Source organism: Phalaenopsis equestris, unplaced genomic scaffold (assembly GCF_001263595.1).
Source record: "Phalaenopsis equestris unplaced genomic scaffold, ASM126359v1 Scaffold000002, whole genome shotgun sequence".
Lineage (NCBI taxonomy): Eukaryota > Viridiplantae > Streptophyta > Magnoliopsida > Asparagales > Orchidaceae > Phalaenopsis > Phalaenopsis equestris.
Window position 1 is genome coordinate 80,734,772 of NW_018164444.1, and position 19,484 is coordinate 80,754,255.

Sequence of the window (19,484 nt, forward strand, 5' to 3'; positions counted from 1 at the left end):
CTTTCCCTAATCGTAAAGCTGCAAGGCAAGCACAAGCAGGTAAAACGGTAGCCAACATGATGCCATTGGGTCTAATTCGCTCCTTCAGCGACCTGCGAAACATCAGTAAAGCTTCGTCGCTCAATCCATTCAGCACATAGCCGGATATCATGGCGCCGCATATCGCAACATCCATTGCTCCATTCATGTTAAAAACCTTGTTTGCGAGTCCTACATCTCTGCTCTTGAAATATATATCGATCAGCGCGCTCTTCAAGAACAAATCAAAGCAAACATTGTTTCTGAGAATGTAAGCATGAATTTCCTTGCCTTGCTTTAGATTTGCTGAGTCGGAGAAGGAGGGGAGCAAACTTGAGAGAGTGATAGAATCTGGTTTTATACCGGCATCCTGCATCTTGTAGAACGATTCAACAGCTTCGTTCCTTAATCCATTTTGAACCAAACCAGATATCATTCCGTTCCAGGTAACAACATCGGATTTCGACATCAAACCGAACAACAGATTCACATCGCTCAAACATCTGCATTTGGAGTACATTGCTAGCAGTGTGTTTGCAACGGAGATCTCTGAATCGAGGCTGAGTTTGATTGTGAGGCCATGAATCAGAGCTCCATAACTCAGTAATGCTTGCGAAGCACAGAGAGATAGAATCGAAGAAAAAGTTACATAATTTGGCTTAGTTCCTGAGCTCAACATCCATCTGAAGATCTCGAAAGCATGTTCAGCATCCCCAACTCTGACATAACCATCCATCATCACATTCCACAACACACAATCTCTTTCAGGCGTTTCATCAAACACCTTCCTTGCATCCTCAACAGAACCGTTTTCAGCATACATTTTTATCAAAGAACTTCCCACAAAGGCATCTTTCTCCATTCCCATCAAGGAAATCATCTTGTGGATGTAATTACCCAAAGTAGATGCCGATAAGGCGCAGCAGGATTTGATCACATAAGGAAATGTGTATTTATCAGGGAAGATTCCAGCGCAAAGCATCTTGAAATAGAACAATAAGCTGAACTCAAACAGACCAATCATGGAGAATCCGCGAATCATCCAATTCCAGATCAAAGTTGAATCTTTTCCCACGGAGAAAAACAAGGATTTTGCATCAGAAATGCTTCTGCACATCACATACATACCAAGAATGCTGCTTTCGAGGAGATTGTCGGCCATGAGGCCGTATGAAACAACCTGAGAGTGAACCTGGCGGCCTCTCTGCAGATCGGATGGGTTGCGAAGAGTCCGCAGAATTAGAAGAAACCGGCTGGTGAAATCCTCCGAAGAAATTTTTTGAGCTTGATGGGAATCAACGATGTTAAAAACTGATTGTGACGAATATATGCGGATCAAGTTACGGGCTTTGGATGCTAAGACTCGTTTGCGGATGAAATTTAAAGAGGTTCCATTCATTACAGTGCAGTTGGAGGAACATGCGTCGTGGGTGAGAGTAGAACTAGAACTCAAAATGAAAACTTAGGATTTGGAGCAGGATGTACGGTGGGGTGGCGCGCACGGGGCATTTCCATACGGACAACATCTACGTGGAGACGGTCTACACGGTAGATCATCATAGATCATTGATCACAATGAAAATATATATTCGGTGAGCTTTAATTTAAAAAAAATTTTATTTTTTTTATTTAATAGATTACATCCTCACTGTGATCTACGGTGTAGATCCGACACCACATGCATCTCTGCATGCGATATCCGTATGCAATAATATTTATTTATTTTTTATTTAATAGATTACATCCTCACTGTAATCTATGGTGTAGATTCGACATCACATGCATCTCTGCATGCGATGTCCGTATGCAATAATTTTTCTAGAAAGAGAAGAAAAATTAGTGTTATACCCCTTATAATCTTTCTCTATTGTACCTTCAGTAAGTTCAGCACTTCTATTTTCATATATTTATAGGTTACAGATAGGTTACATGGATGCTACATGAGATATATCACAGATATAACCGCTCAATAACCTCTAAATAACCTCTCTAAGTCTTATCCATGCAAATTTTTCTCCAGGTAGAGAGAAGTAATTTTGGCGGGGTCCTCTAAATTTATTTAAAGTTAATTTTTCTTTACTATAATTTTATTTAAGTTATTTTTTTAACTTAATTTTATTTAAGTTAATTGATTAATAGTTAATAACTAAATCAAGTATTATCAGCCTAATTATACTTTAAAAATTTTGTTTATTTTTAAATTATTAATTAATAAAAGAATAAATATAATTTCTTTATTTATCCAATAACTTCATAAGTAATTATTAATAAATGTAATTAATAACAAATTAATTATTCTTTTATAAATATTAAATTTGTATTTAATAAAAAATTTACTAAGCATATATATAATTATTAATTAACAATTTTAGAAATTAAATATTAATTGAATTTAAGAAGTTAGTTTGTCTATTTTGAAAGATTTTAAGAAGTCAAAATGTACATAAGAGCATCAGAACAAGGAAAGGCAGCAGTTCCTCACCTGTAATACATTGCCTCTCTTCTTATCAAGGACCAAACCCCTAATCATATACTCCCAGTTGAATTTCCAGTTTAGTAGCTGCAAAGAGGAGTAATATGCGACAAATAAAATTAGAAATCATGCCAGATTATGGTAAAATATATAAATTAAATTTCAAGTAAGCATAAGAGTAGGGGTGTAAACGAACCGAACACGAACGAAGCATAAGAGTAGGGGTGTAAACGAACAGAGCTTGTGTTCGTTTTTGGTTTGTTTGAAATAAGCTCGTGTTTCAAATTGTTCGCGATATCACTGTTCGTGTTTGTTTCTTAACGAACGAGCCGAACACGAGCTGGTCGGTCGTGAACGGCGAGCCAGTTTGTCATCCCTAATATTAATATATATAAATAATATATTATATTAATTAAATAATTTTTATTTTATAAATTATATATATAGTATATTACTACTATAGTATATTAATATATTATTATTATTATTATTTTATATATTATAATTTATAAAATTTAATTTTTTAAAATATCATAAATTTTTTATATATAATTAATTTAAATTTAGGGTTTAGACTATTTATCTGTTTAGGCTAATTTAGCTAGCACAACAGTGCATCTGTCTTCACATGTTGGAGGTTGTCGAGCAGAGCATGCATCCTTTTTGTCCATATATATATATCACTTTTTGATTTCTCCTTTGCGCGAATGAGGGATAAAATGACGTAGAATTGAAAAACCCTTCTTTTTTGTCACCGTAAATAGTGGGTTTCACCAATATGTGATTGCCCATTCAAACACCTTTTGCATGAGGATTCTTCCCCCATTTTGGAGGAACCCAAAGTTGAATGAAGGGGAATATTTTTAGGTAAAAATGAGCTTTTTTTTTTCTTTTGTTGCTATAAAGCCATTATATCTTAATTAGCCCAATTGGTCGGGCAATTTGCTTACTTAAAGGAAGGTTGACCCATTTGAACGCGTGATTCAAATTAACCAGATCTCCTTTAACATTAAAATTGGATAACTTAATACGAAGATAGTTAATTATCTATCGATTTCAAAAAAAAAAAAACAAAAAAAAACTATTTGTCATGAAGAAGGGGTTTAAGATATATAGCTTGATTTTTATCATATGACATTTTAAGGGTGCATGTCATACGTAATTTTTAAAGAAATTTAGAATATATTTAACTTTTGAAGATAATAACTTAGCTAGAATTGCTCTATTTGCCTGGTCACTAGCTCGTGTCGACCAACTCCAATCGAATGCATGTGATTATAAGTATAATTATCATTTTACAATAATCATTCTCTTATACACATAGGAGTATTTATTCTTGATAGGGGGAGGAAAGAACTAATATGAAAAGACACTGTCTCGCTGCTCATCTCTCTCTCTCACTTTTTTTCTCATTATATATGTTATATTTCTTGAGTTTTATTCATAGACAATTTTGGATTTAAAATTCTAAAGGTTTGTTAAGTGTGAATCATACCACAAACAAAAAATGAAACTGACTCATGTAGAAGTGCTAACAATATATTGTCGGAAAGAATAATCAAACACATTCATTCAGCCATCTAGCGAACCCTGCCATACTAGCTCCATTCATGCCAACCACGAGCTCCATTCGGTTTGACAAGCTAGGTCTTGTCAACTCAGCCAACTCCATTTGGCTCGTTTAGCTCCATTCAACTTGATCGGTTCCAATCGGCCCTATCAGCTTCGTTCAGCTCAACCTATGTCATTCAGCTCACCCAGCTCCAATTGATCGGGTAAACTCTTGTTAGCCACCCACAGTCAGCAAAAAAAAAAATACTCTCCCCATAAAGTTCTCTCAAAAATATTATAAGAAAATAGTTTATCAAAGGGAAGATACTCCATGAATGAGTGAAATTGAGCATCAAGAAAAACTCTACATGAAAAATCTCTCAGGACCCTCCTTATTTTTGTTTTTTTGCATTTATGATTTTTCTTATTTCTTAAATATGAATTCACCCATGGCACTCTTGGAACTTGCCTTTGACAATCAAGTTTATAGAGAATAAAGAGAAAATGACCTATATCTTTTGACTCTATCTGGCTTAATAGCAAAATGCTAGGGACAATATTAGATAAGTTCTTTAAAAAATATAAGTCGTCCAAATAAAAAATGAACTCAATTAACTAAGGGTTGAAGACAACGAGATCTCGACCAAGATAAAGTTGACACTTTATGTTGACTGCTTCCTGCAGAAGAGTTACAACTCCCAGGTGAAGCATTGTTTGAATTTAAAAAAAATTCTTGAATTTCTTTACAAGTAAGCCATGTTAAAGAGAATAGCCAATCCAGTCATAAGAAAAAGAAAGCTCCTTTCACTGATAATACTTGGGGAACTCTCTTCATAAACCAAGTTAATTGTAATAATTATGAGATGATGATCAATGAGACTACTCTCTAAAAGTGAATCAAACGGCCCCATGACAGAAGCATGAAAAAGAGCTTAGAGCACCCAAACAAATAAATAGTCTACATATAAATAGATGCCTCACTCATTTCCACTTCAACAATTTTCCAACTCATATATAGAGAAAAGCATGCACTCATCTTACACAGATCGATAATTTTAGTTTCATATTTATCATTTTCTTATTTTTTTTCACATGTTTTTCAAGTAGTCAAGAGAATTAGTAAACTATTATGTATGAAAAAAAATTATCCTTTGTATTTTTAAAGTACGAAGATCATCCAAAGAACCTATTGAACTCAACCAATTCTAGTTGGCTCGGTCAGCTCCAGTTGGCTCAGGCAACTAAAATTGGCCCGGTCAGCTCCATCCAGGCCTGTCAGTTCCAGTCAGCTCGACCAAATTCATTCAGCCAAATCCATGTTAGCTGTAATTGGCTGGCTAGACCAGCTCCAGTTGATCTGACCATCTTCATTTGACCTGACTTCGACTGATTGGCTAGACCAGCTCCAGTCGATCTGACCATCTTCATTTGACCTGACTTCGACTGACTCTATTCAGTCACTCTATTCAGTATGAACAGTTACGGTAGGCTCGACTGGCTCCATTCAGCTCAGCCCTAAACATCATGTTATCTATGTAAAAAAAGGTGTACTTCAATTTTAAAGTTAAAATTATGATTTTTTTTTTGATATAAGAGTTTTGGTGATATAATTATAAAAGTAAGCTTTACTTATTAGAAATGCAAATACATAAAAATTAGGTGATATCTATGTAAATGCCCATATATATTAAAGTAATTTATTAGGTTTTAAATCGCTGTCCGTTGAGCCGCGCCCTCCACTCACTGGTTTCACTGAACAAATCGCATCATCTATCTGCTCTGAGCACGAGCAAGACCGACATGGTAACACTGCAAGGAGCCATCACTGCTCGAATCAACTGCACCCAACACAACACATTCACCCCGTGGCGAACCCCTATCCCTAATCACCGACCACCGGAGGTACTCCAAACAAACCCTAACTGTCCGGAATGGCCCCGCCGCTCTTCTGGTCCTCTCCCTGCCGGCTGTCACAGCATGGCTATCCATTCCCCGCCGAGCTGCCGCTTTCTCTATTAGCATTAGTGAGAACGTCAATTTCTGCGACCCGTTGTTTTTTTATCTCATTTATGTTATTACTTGCTTCGTTTAACGGTAGTGGATTTTGGTAATTATTTGTAGCGGGACCAAAGGAATGGCTCCGAGATCAGAAGAAGAAGGCGGCCAGGTTCGTCTTGGCTCCCATCGACGCGTCTCGGCAGAGCCTCCGCAATGCATATCAGGCGATTGGTACTTAGTGATTTGTTTTTGTTTCTATTATACGTTATTCTCTTCGGAGTTTGTTTGGTTTGCATAAATTCTGGAAGGGTTTCCATTCTGGGGATGAAGACATCAAATGAAACAATGTTGGAAGGTTTGAAAGGCCATTAAGAATGGCTGAAATGGTTTTTCATTTGGAGGTGAAAGTGACAAAACACTAAAGTTTTTCTATGATTCAGGGGTTTGAAATGTATGAAATAAGTAGAATTAGGGCATATTTATAAAGTTTGAAAATGATATTACTGCTCTGATTAATGTAGGCGCATTTCTTCGCGAACCTATTACTCGTATGCCCCTCTCCGTGCTCCCCTCTCACTGCTGCCCTCTCTCTCATGTTTCTTCTGCCCTAGGTCACGCCACTCTCCGGTGGCAACAAGTTGCCTTTCTACTTTCCCTTTTCTCTCTTATCTCTGTTGGCAATGGGTTGTCTCTCTTCTCTCCCTCTTCCCTCCTCCCTCCGATCCCGGGCTCTCTGTCTGTTTATTGTGCTCTCCATCCTCCTATGGTATCACCTATGTTTTTTCGATCGAATGATTTTCCCTTTGTGATTTGTGGCTTTTTTATTTGCGGTTTGAAGTGAGAATTTGAATTTTGCTATTTTTGGCTTTCTCATTTGTGTTTAAAGTGCGAATTGGATTTTGCGATTTGTGGCTTTCTTTTTATGATTTGAAATTTAAATTTTGCGATTTTGTGGCTGAATGTAATATGGAATGGGGTTTATCTTTACTTTTGATGTTTGATTGTGAATTTGCAAAATGGCTGAAAGGGGTGCTCGATTTGTTGGTATCAATGTTTCATGTAGTAGTCTCAAATGAAAAATATGACATGGAGTTTTATCTATACCTTTGATGTTTGAGTGTGAATTTGAGAAATGGCTGAAAGAGGTGCTTGATTTGTTGATAGCAATATTTCGGGTGCCCTGTATGTAATTGCATCAAATGATAAAATTGTGATGGGGTTATATCTGTACCTTTGATGTTTGAAAGAGAATTTGAAAAATAGCTGAAAGGGGTTGCTTGATTTGTTGATAACAATGTTTAGGGTGCCCTTTATGGAATTGCATCAAATGAAAAATATGGGGTGAGGTTTTCTCTTTGTCTTTGATGTTTGATAGAGAATTTGAAAAAACACTGAAAGAGAGATCTTGATTTGTTGATAGCAATGTTTTGGATGCACTGCATGAAATTGCATCAAATGACAAATATGAGGTGGGGTTTTATCTTTACCTTTGATATTTGACAGAAAATTTGAAAAATGGCTGATAAAGGATTTCTGATTTGTTGATAGCAATGTTGTGCATGTGGAGGTGGTGATGTACGTTGGTTTGTGTGTGGAGGTGGTGGTTAGTGTGTGGGTGTGGTTGTGTTAGGAGTTTGTGTTAGAAGATGTGTTAGAGGATGTGTTAGTGGATGTGGTTGGTGTGTGGTTGTGTTTGTGTTAAATGATGTGTTGGTGGATGTGTGGAGGTGGTGGTGGTGTTTCAGAGGTGGTGGTTGGTTTCCGGTTGTGTTTGTGTTATAAGATGTGTTGGTGGATGTGTGGAGGTGGTGGTGGTGTTTCGGAGGTGGTGTGTGGCTGTGTTTGTGCGGAGGTGTTGGTTTGTGGAGATGGTGTTGTGGATGTGTTGGTGTGTGGAGGTGGTGGCAGTGGTGATGTGTAAGTGGTGTAGTGTGGTGTGGACGGGCATTGGTGATGATAGTTTGACATTCCTTTTTTTGTTTGAGTTGCGATATTGCGACATTATTATTTATGTTGATTAATTTTTTTTCATGTTAGTAATACAATGATTAAGACAAAAGACCCTGGTTGATCTACAATGTGGGATAAAGAGATAAAATTATTATTTTGTAACCTTTGCCTCAAGGAGGTCAAATTGGAAAACATGCTGACAACTTATTTCAACAAAAAGAACTGACAAAAACTACAATGTTCTCTGCTTACTTCATAACAACCACATAACTACGGAAGACAGTTTTACAGGTGTCCAAGAAGAAGAACAAACAACTGTGACTTCTTTAGGTAGACAGATGGGTTGGAGGATTTCACCGCCGAGAGTGATCGAGCGTGGAGAGTTTTCCTGGATCTGGATGCAGTTTATCTCGTGACTTACACTAGTTGTATTTTAAAAATAATATTATCATATTATTGATTGTTATTTTAGTAGTTTTTTTTTTAATTTTGATAGTCGTGTTACTCACATTTAGTGAGGTTCCTTTTTATTTTGTAATGTTCAAACTGAATATTTGCTTTTAAGTATGAGATGAGTTAGTAAAAACAGTTATGTTGTTAGCAAAATTACAATACATGGATAAAATAATCATTTATCCAGAAACAATTGCAACACAATTATTTTCAAATTGCAAAAAACAAACAAACTGTCAGCTTATCCGCAATAATTTCCCATCACAGCTGCTGTGCAACAACTTATTAATAAGCTGCAGATGCCCCAAACAGACCGTAAGAATATATAAGAATATTCCATATTCTTATTTACAAAGATCATACTAGATTGCACTCTTCCTTAATTTCTCCCTTGATCTAGAATTAATTGGATCCTTCCTTTGAGTCTACGACCAACATGAAGTAGGGACCAACATGAAGTAGGGGCTGCCATTGGCGGTCCTGCAACATTTGCCATTGACGATGTATTTGATTGATGATCCGAACAATCGTTTTGTTGATATTGGCACACAAATCCAATATGATTGAAAAATTGAAATTCAGATAGTTGAATTGATGTGAAAGAAGTTTTGTGGATTAAATTTGGTGGTGGTTGAAAAAAGATGGTGATATTTAGCTCGTTTTTTTTTTGAAATGTTCGTCTCTTTGAGATTAATAATTAGTCACAAATGGCTTGCAAAATTGAGGTTGACGAAAGTCTCAAGAACTCCAGGAAGCTAGGATACCATTGGATGAATTGCATAGTAACTAATGTTCCTTGCGACTGTCAGACACCACCATTGTATGGTGTGTGAGAAGTGCTTTCTAGTGGGTGGATTGGAGGTTGTCATTGCTTGAACTCTGCCATATGTGATGGATGAGGCGGCGGCGGCTTGGAACAATTAAGTCATGCCTTCAATTTGCTTATATTTGAATATTTTAGGAGTTGTTGGATTGTTGTGATGAGTAGGACATGTTTTGCAACAATTTTGCATTGCTTCGAGCTCACTTGATCTCTAAATATTTTTAGAGTTAAAATTGTCTGAGACGGGTACTTTACACCTACTGTTATGCTTGTTAGGTAGATATATTCAGTTGCTTGTGGATTTAAACTAGTATCTAGAAAATGATTATTATTTTGTCTGCATTTATTTTATGATGAAATTGAAATTGTTACATTTGAAGAGCTTTTGAGAGGGTCTTTCTGAAGCATAGCATAAATCGTGATTTCTAAATAAACTCGACTAATAATCCATTTACTCAACTTTATTATTTTCAAAAACACTGTTTGCAACGCCAGGCAACCGATTAAACAAGAAAGGGAAAAAAAAAATTAGGCCATCACATAACTTGTATGGCCCTCATCTCACAAAATAAATTAATAAATAAATAAATAAAAAGAAATTAAATTTCTTTACGACTAAACAGGAAAAAAAATATACCGTGCACTCATATTCTTCTCAACCAAGTAGGTTTGGGGAAAATAAGTTTCAATCCAATCTCTCTATCATTGTTATTATCATTTATTTTTCATTTCCTTTATTGTAATTCCTTCAAGCCAAACAAAGCTTTATTGGCTTGGTTTTCAGAATTTTGATTATGCTTGACAGATTTGAAATCACCAGTGATGGTTGCTGGGGAGCTCCGGAAGCTGCTGAATTCTGCAGCTAGGGATTGTGTCCCTCAGGATAGGAATTCTTTTGTAGCATTTCAAGCCCGTACGGGAGTGGAGGTTGGGTTTCTCTTGGAAATCAGATAGATTGAAATTTAACTTTTATGAAAAGAAATGCTTTTCTTTCTTTTCCACATGACTTGTGGAGAACCTGGAAGGTTTCATCAATGCAGTTAAAATATGAAATTTTTGTGTTCTTGCAGGTTTGCACTTTTGCGTTGATCGTAAAGAATGCTGCTTCGCTACTCGATGATGGGGATCCGGTGAAGCTGGAGGCAGTGACTAGGCTGGACGATCTCATAAGGTTCATGAAGTGGACATTTGAAATCAATTTTTTTTTATTTTAAATTCTGATATTGAATTTGTCAACATTGGAAGTCCAAGCCTGCTATGATATTCAGCTTTATGTGGGTTCTATCAGAAGAATGTTGGTTGAAGTTTTGAAAATGTGGAGGTGAAGATGCGTGAAGGGCACATATATTATTTCATGAAGTTGATATTGGTTCTGTAGGAATAACTGATGATTTCATGAAGTTCAAACTCCTTATATCACATGCTTCTTGCTACTAGTTTATATAGATTATTGTTTAACCAACTTTTTGTTTAGGCTTACCTTGTGCAAGTCTTGCACTTTCGAACTTTTTGTAAATCTTGAATGTTCATGAACTTATACACTAATTATAGAAATCCAAGTGGTTAGACATTTGCATTTTATTTGGCAGGTAAGTGAAATAAGTGTTCTTGATACTTAATTTTAAGTGTATTCAATTTACCTTTATAAATAAAAGTATTTAGGTAAATTTATCTTGATTATTTTTTGTATGTGCAGATCATTTTCATTTCTTGGAGGTATCATTGATGACAGTGATCTTGGTGTGACTTCAGATAGGTATGATCCTTTTAGAGGAATTTTATTTTACAAAATCAACATTATAGAGGGGCAACTGAGTTTGGCCGACATAAGTTCGACTTGATAATTGACTCATTAGTCACACTTTATGAGCGAGCGAACCGAACGAGCCTTTAATCACGTTGTTAGCTCATGAGCAGGCTCATTTGAAAGAACTTTTAAACAATATATACTTATTGATATAATCATTTAAGGCTTTAATTACAAGGTTACAAAAAAGAAAAAAAAAAAGTAAACTTCCAATTTTCTTTCTCAAAAAAATTATTTTTTATCTATATTTTCTCCTTGTTTACGTTAGTTACATCGTTGCAACCTTTGGGATTTACTTTTATTTTATTTTCTTGTACAAGAAGACGAAGCGGCTTAAACTCATTGAAGTGAGCTCGAACTTGATTAGCACATCAACTCAAGTTCAAGAAGGGGTGGCCCTAACTCAATTGAACTTGTTTTCACAGCTACTTATACCAACTATTTGGAATCGTATTTACACTTCCTCAATAATAAATCTCATTGAATGCTACTTTGTTCAAGTGATCTAGCATGATTTTGTTGTATGTCACTTAGTCTATTTTTTTCTTCTTTATTCCTTCAACTTATTCTACCCTCCGCTGCCATTGTACGCACATGTTGTACAAGTCTATTTTGTGCCTGTTTTGTCTACATACAATAAGTTCTCCTCTCACCATCATGTTTATACAATCATTTATTACTCCATTTATTTAACAAAACTTAATTTTAAAGTAATATTCTCAATCTGTATTCTAAATATTTTGAACAAAAGCTCCAATTTACTTAATTCTATGACACTTAAGTATCCATTGATCTTCCAAAAATATTGATTGATAATATCATTCTTACATTCACTAAACTAATCCTAAGCCTCATATCATTTAAAAGTTCTTTCAATATTTCACTTTTAGTGAATAAGTGGTCTCATCTATTTAAATTATGTCACATGCATATAGCACGAGTGCTTCACTTAAAAAAACTTATATAAGCACCTCTCTTTTCAATGCAACCGTATTAGAATTAATGTTGATGCATGATGTAGGTCTACTCTAATTGTGATAATGTTTACTCATGATATGACAAAGGTATAAATTTCTTCAATCCTATCAATTGATGTTGACTATGTGCTACATTGTTCAGATTGAAATTATTGTTGTTTAAGATTTTCAAAGTCCTGGTAGGACTTTGAAAATTGATTTTAAGTTGCTTCTCACACCGGATTTAACTCTTAATGCAGGGAAAAGGTGAAAATTGGCCTGTTGCAATCAATCTCCGCCCTTGACAATTTTGAACAGGGTATAAAAGATTGTTTAGGTGTCTGAAGGCTTAAACCTTTTTTACTGCATTCTCCAATATCTTTTTTCTTTTTAGATTTTACTTCAAAGCATTGAAGCTTAGGATTTAATGCCGTTTTCATGTAATATTTCCACTTGAGTGATCCGCTCAAGAGATTGGTTCAGGTACTGACGAACTTGACAGAGTCCAGTTGTGTCTTAGCTACTCTACTTCTTTGTACTGCATTTTGTTGTGATAATCATGCTATATGTTGAAGTGAAATATTGATTGCATTGTGCACATCATTGGTTTTTTTTGGAGCAGATATAGGGATGTAAATTGAGCGAAGCTGACTAGCGAGCTGGCTCGGTAAGTGGCTTGTGAACTAAACTCAATGAGCTAACAAACCTAGCCGTGCTGGCTCGTGCTTGGCTCAGTAAGTGACTTGTGAACTAAACTCAATGAGCTAACAAACCTAGCTCTGACCAGCGCCGGCTTGACTCGTTAGCTTGTGAGTCGGCTTTTTTAAAAAATAATTAATATAAATGAAACTTTTTTAAAAAATATTTAATATAAATGAAACTCAAATTATATTAAAATTCAATAGTTGTTCTTTTAAATTTATTTAAAATATTTAAAACATGAAATTTTACATTCTATATTAAGTGATTTCTTATTAATTATCACTTGAATGCTCATTCTATTTGTCATTGATTTTAAAACTAGCTTGAATTATTATTGCTTTCTCTCTATCATAATAAATAAACTGGTCGTAGAGTTGAGCTCGAGCTTGAACTAAATCAATTAATTAAGCTCAAGCCGAGGGTGGTCGAGCTCAACTCGACTCGTTTATACTCTTTGGCACATATACGGATGGCTCAACTGGCTGCTAAGTGCAGGGGAATCCAGGACATCCCTGCAATAGAACCAAAACAAAGGGAAAAGATATCTCCTCTAGTTTTACAATTTCGTATTTGACAGTATTTCCGACCATCACTAACAATCAATATTATGAATCTTAGTCATCCATCAGGATCTCTTAATCCAATGGTGGTTATTTCCTGTATTATAGTAATTCACCATCTGCCCAATAGCCTAGTCCGCCCGACTGACATGAGTTTCTATCAGAGATGAAGGATCAACCATCATAATTGATCAACTGATTGACACCATCAACTAACAGAGGCCCTGTTTGGGGTAGCTTTGTCAGCTTTTTTTTAAAAAAAATAAGATTTTAACATTTAAATTTATTATATCATCATAATTGATCAACCGATTGACACCATCAACTAACAGAGGCCCCGTTTGGGGTAGCTTTGTCAGCTATTTTTTTTTTAAAAAAATAAGATTTTAACATTTAAATTTATTATATTAAAATAAGATTTTAACATTTAAATTTAGTATAATATATAATGTAATTTTAATTTTGGGAAAATGATATATTTTTATTTTGGAAAATAATGAGATCGGATAAATCTCATATATCTAATTGTTTAAATAACTGAGCACGATACTATAAATGATATATCATCTCGAATGATAAACGTATCACTTATTGTTAGGCTTAACTATCTAAACTTAAAAGTTTATGACTCTATTTTGGTCTGTGAATTTTATAGCCGACAAATTCTCCTTTTAATATACAGATTAGACAGTGTTTAGATTAATCTGAGTTCTTAATTCCCTATAGAGGCAAACTCCTATAGTTAATTACATCCCAAATGACGATGTCATTTGAGAAAACTCTCGATAGTGATTAGAGGTTTCGTTTTCAAGATTGTTTATAGAAAAAGTCAAATGGGATATGTTCAAATATGAACAGTTATTTCAGGAATCCAAAGGAGCGAAAAGTAGTAGATGTCGAAGATACTGAAGAGGATTCAGTGACATCTCAAACTAACCTATGGTTTGACTTTACATCTTTGAAAGAAAAATTATGTGATGTTAATTATGCGATGTTTTGGTTCTGCAAGTTATTTAGATATTCGAGACTTGTGTCTGCATATCCTATGCAAATAGCCCGAGAAAATAGGAGGATTTATGTCGTTCCAGACGACAACCTCGGAAGCCTAAAAAGTTTAGGACTTATATCGTACGATATGAAATCGTATAAAGTCTTAAAAGATAATGTGAGGGTTTACGTTGTACTAGATGAACAATCTCGACGTCCTATAGGTATGTTATTTAAATCTATCGAAACTCGGTTGAAGTTCCTTCTGCCACCATCTGTCGTAGTTAACGTCATCGTCTCGTTCCAAGGGAAAGGGATAAAGAAAAGAGAAAACCATGTCTCGAACGGCCTATTTTAAGCTGTTATACAAACATACTAGAAATGTAATAATTAAAGTATAAATATTGGTAAATGTATACAGTACAATAAAGAACAGACAAAGAGACTATGTAGTAAAGTGCGATAAGAAAAATGCATGAGATATGTAGCGAAGTACAGTACAGTACAGAAAAAAGAAACATACAAAAAATAAAGTACAAAAATTAAATAAATAAAAGCGTACGTGATCATATTCTGCTAAAGCTTCAAAACAGATTGCAATTGTATAATATAAATGGGTTAGGTAAACATTTGCAGATTATAAAAGAAAAGTTAAATGATGAGCATATGAAAGTCTCAAGATGGGATATTAAATTTCAATTTTGGGATAGGCTCAGACTAGACCTCTTTTTATTCCCTCGATCCCCCAAGCTACTGATATATTGAAGTCAACCTATCAACATCAACTAGAAGTCACCAGCAAATCACTTCTATAGTCAGACAACCTTAAACCCTATCGTTTAGTGAATATGTGAACGGAGTAGTATCTGAACTCATCAAAATGTAGTGCATTTATACGTGATATGTAGTATCTGAACTCATTGAAGTGTAGTGCACCCATACGTGATATGTAGTATCTGTCGTGCAGGGTATAGTGTGTGGTGTTCGTTGTATAATACCTGAGGTGTATTATGATATTCGTGGTGTAATGCATGAACTTGTCAAAATATATGATATATCTCTTATGTGGTATATGAAATGTATAGTACATGAGAGTCATAGTGTATGAAAGACAGTGTGTGTGAAAGACATGGTGCATGAAATGTGTAGTGTGTATGTGAGTGTTAACATGTATATCTATAGATATTGGTCAGTGCATAGTGTCTATGATGTGGTGTTTATCATTATGTGAGTGTATTACCCGTGACATGGGTTGTTGTGTATCTGTTCTTTCTAAGTACCATTTCCCAAATCTTTTGGGGAGGGTTAAGGCTGCCGACGATTTAAGAAAGTGAAAGGGCATTGCACTAGTTGAGTGTTGATTTTATATTTCAGCTATAAACAAAGTTGTCAAATGGTTCTTTGCATCATCGCCCGTTACCCCTCGTCTCAAACTAATAGGCCACCTTGATATTTCATATGCTCATATAACAAAGTTTTATATATCTCATATCAAGAAAGTGAGAGTAATCAATAAAATGGAAGAAGTAATCATTTAAACATTTCCATAACATTCGTCTTCCATTCTTAGGCTTAAATTCTAAGACTACATATGTGATCATATCAGACTTTACCAAATTCCCAAAGAGGCACATGCGCTTATTTTTATATTGCCAATTTCAAACATATGAAATTTATGCAGCTATAAGATCAATTTTAACAAGAGATTAAGATCCAAGACCCAAATATCCTCCAATAAAAGTCAGCTCAACAAAGGAGTGCAAAAACTCAAACTACCATTGAACCAAACCAAGCCCAAAGGCCTAAAACTAAGCCATCCAGAAACTAAACCCGAACTCTGAAAAGGGACCAATTAAACCATCAAAGGATAAGTTCAAACTCAATCACAGGAAGCCAAATCGAGCCCAACATCCAAAGCCAAAATCGAGCCCAGCACAGGGCTTAAAACTGAACTATCAGAAAACACATTCCAACCTCTCAAAGAAAGAGGCAACAAGAAGGAGCAAAACTGCAACCCCAAACTAATATTAAAATCCAAAAGAAACTTCCAATATATGCGTTCGAGTAAGGCAGCAAAAGGATGAAGGTCGCAGTACCAAACTGTTACTCCAAGTTAAAAACAGTCTCCAAAAGCAATATTCGAATAGGGCATTGAGAAGTACAAAGGCCAGCCTCCCGAAACGGGTATACAAAATTAAAACATAACCTCCATATATATTTAAATGAAAGGCAGCGAGAAGCATTAAGATCAAGGCCCCTAAATAAATGTTTAGGGCAGCAAGAAGAGCAAGAACAGAGCCCCAAAATTGAAATTCGAAACTAAAAAAAAAAAGGTTCCAACATATTTACTTGCATAGGGGCATCAAGAATAACAGAAAACCAGCCCCCAAATAGTATTCAAAACCAGGAAAAGAATTTCTAATATATGCATTCAAATAGGGCAGTAAAAGGAAAAAAAGAAACGGCCCTTAAATCTTCATTAGAACTAAAATAAAATTCCTCCATATGCATTTAAATAAATCAGTAAGAGGAGAAACAAGAATAGCCCTCAAATCTTCATCAGAACTAAAAGAAAGTTCTCCACATATATATCCGAATAGATCATTAAAAGGAGCAGCAAAAATAGCCCTCGAACCTTCATTAGATCTAAAAGAAAGTTCTCCATCTTATAATCTCACAGGTAGTATCACATGAATAACTAATCCAGAAATTGAATCAACACCCTAAACTGATTTGAAATAGATTCTATGGTGTTAAAGATAGCAACTATTCCAGATAATCAAACATGATTGACATAAGAGATATTAAACTTTGCTTCAATACTATTCCATGATCACATTTCAAAGGAAAATTAAGTTTAACCTTAGCTCCTTGTTAACTCAAGGAATGAGAAGAGTAAGAAAGATCACAGAGATAAAGACTTCCAACATAGAGTAAATTTCGGCACCCTATGTCTCCAAAATCTCCAAAAAGAATAACCTCTTTCAAATGCTCCCCTGAAGGGGTATTTATAGCCGAGCAAAGGGGAAGGAGCTCACGGCAAGGAGGGCCCACGTGAATCCAAAAATGAGACTCATGAGCGGGAGAGACCGTCACAAGAAAGTAACCGGCAGCTATGACCGGAGGAGAAGGTAAGCCATCGCCGAAGGGGAAGGGAAAGACCAGAGAAATCAGAAGAAGCATTGTTGTTTGACCGAGAGAAAGAAAGGCTAGGGCACGGTTGTCCCAAGAAGAGGAAGGGAGCATATGTGAGGGAGAGAAAAAAATTGCGTACGTCAATCGTACGCAGAGATGTGTACATAATAGGGTACACGTGCGTTATACGGGGGTTACATTGGGGTTACAAGCGTGTTATAACTTCTTTGTAACTTTCGTGTAACTCACCTGTAACCCGCGCTTTTATTTTATCCATTGGGGTTACAAGATTACAACGGGGTTACACGGGAGTTACACGGGAGATACAACGGGGTTATAACCACTTGTAATCCCCATGTAACCCCCGTGTACCCTTCTATATACGTAACTCCTGTGTACGTTTGACGTACTCAATTTTTTTCCGTGAGGGAGAGTTTAGAGTTTAGGTTTATAAAAATATCTTTTATTTTCTTAAAAAAAAACTTTATCATATATTAAAAAAAAAGAGAGAAAAATATTAAATTGTTGCGACTTACTCGTGCACGACGCCCCAACAAAATGGATGTCCTCCTTAGCTAAAATCGACATTCCGGACGCAACGGCGTGGTTCGTTTCGTCATCTGGAGTCATCCAGACAAATTCTTTGACGATCACGTCGAATTAACTTCAATTTGTGCGCAACGCGATAAACGAAATTATCTTGACCTGATCGGAGCCGTTCAACGAATATATCGTTGACCGGTCCTCACATAAGCGACAACCAAAGTCAAACACATCGCTCGCAATGACAAGCCAAACATCGCACGCGTCACGGTGTCCACCTATGTCTTTCAAATTTCTATAGGAGCTCAATAAGAATTTCAATATGTCGGCTTTCATCGACTCCACAGGATGTCAAAGGCAATTCCGTCCATATGGAACTTCAAGGAGGAAGAAATGACTTGAATTTCTAAGAGGTGTGGGTCCCAGTCTAGTCCTCTAAGAGAGTCAAAATAGGAAAATCTTAAGGCTAGATCTTAGGGTATCTAGAGAATGGAAGACCTCAAAATGAGGTGAATAAACTTATTTGGTGGGTGTATTTTGAAAACGCACCCAGGATCGTTTGGGTAAACTACGTTTTGGCAGCTTACTCAAAAAAATTGCATTTTAAAACCGCTGAAATCAACGTTTTCACATCGTTTATGGCTAAGTGTAGTGGAAGCTTTTTAGCTGTCGTCTAACTTTTAAAAAAAAAAAATTTTGTAATAGCTGCCGCAACTTTTTGAACAGATTATTTTTCAACAGTTTATTAATAAACTGCAGTTGCCCCAAACAAACTTTGAATCAACTAGGCCGACTCTTTGACAGTAAGAGTCCAACCCACTACTAGCACCCCTCCTAGCCGACTGAAGCCCTTACCAAACCATGCCAACCAATGGGCCTCTCTAGCTCTTTTCAAAGGATTTGTTGACCTAGCTAGCCGAGCTTTAGAGCACCCATATATGTAAAATACATGTAATAATCCATATAACCCCCATTAAAGCAGTGGTACAAATGTAATTCAACATACCATATCCCCCATTCTCTATAAATATGGGGTCATTCTAAGATATATATACATACATACATGTAATAACCGATGGGCCTCTCTAGCTTATGTTTTATGTTTCAAATGCTTATTAATATATATATATATAGATTACATGGGAGTTACACGGGAGATACAACGGGGTTATAACCACTTGTAATCCTCGTGTAACCCCCTGTACCCTTTTACATACGTAACTCCTGCGTACGCTTGACGTACGCACTTTTTTTCTCGAAATCAGACATTAATTTTGCAGCAGATAAATTCATTCGAAAAATATTGTGGCGGGATAATCAAAAGCAAAAATTACCGTCGCACATTTTCAGTTGGAAAACTGTTTGTGATGAAGGTTCTTGCGGCGGTACCATTTCATCCGATAATCAAGCATTAATCATGTTTTCCGTCAGAAAATTATAAGATTATAGGCTGATTTTTTAGCTAGTAATCATGGGCATTTCTGTAGTGACACAAGGTTGTGGTTAGCTGGCATTCCTGGTCCCGACA

The 19,484-nt window shown here is 35.8% G+C and overlaps 3 protein-coding genes across 3 annotated transcripts in view; 2 read left to right on the forward strand and 1 right to left on the reverse strand.

Moving 5' to 3' along the window:
• LOC110020466 (pentatricopeptide repeat-containing protein At4g21300) overlaps positions 1-1,545 on the reverse strand; it is a 9,775-nt gene extending 8,230 nt beyond the window's left edge. Inside the window, exon 1 of the mRNA XM_020718584.1 lies at positions 4-1,545. Coding sequence (XP_020574243.1) covers positions 4-1,417 — 1,414 coding nt within the window. The 5' untranslated portion in view covers positions 1,418-1,545. The remainder of the gene's footprint in view (positions 1-3) is intronic.
• LOC110020450 (putative pentatricopeptide repeat-containing protein At5g09950) overlaps positions 1-19,484 on the forward strand; it is a 52,699-nt gene that overhangs the window by 21,793 nt on the left and 11,422 nt on the right. The gene's annotated exons all lie outside the window — the stretch shown is intronic.
• On the forward strand, positions 5,974-12,689 carry LOC110020475. Its single transcript, XM_020718597.1, has 7 exons — positions 5,974-6,091; positions 6,164-6,271; positions 10,072-10,193; positions 10,337-10,437; positions 10,963-11,022; positions 12,290-12,348; positions 12,652-12,689. Exons 1-7 carry the CDS (start codon positions 5,974-5,976, stop codon positions 12,663-12,665), a joined length of 582 nt encoding a protein of 193 aa, XP_020574256.1. The 3' UTR covers positions 12,666-12,689.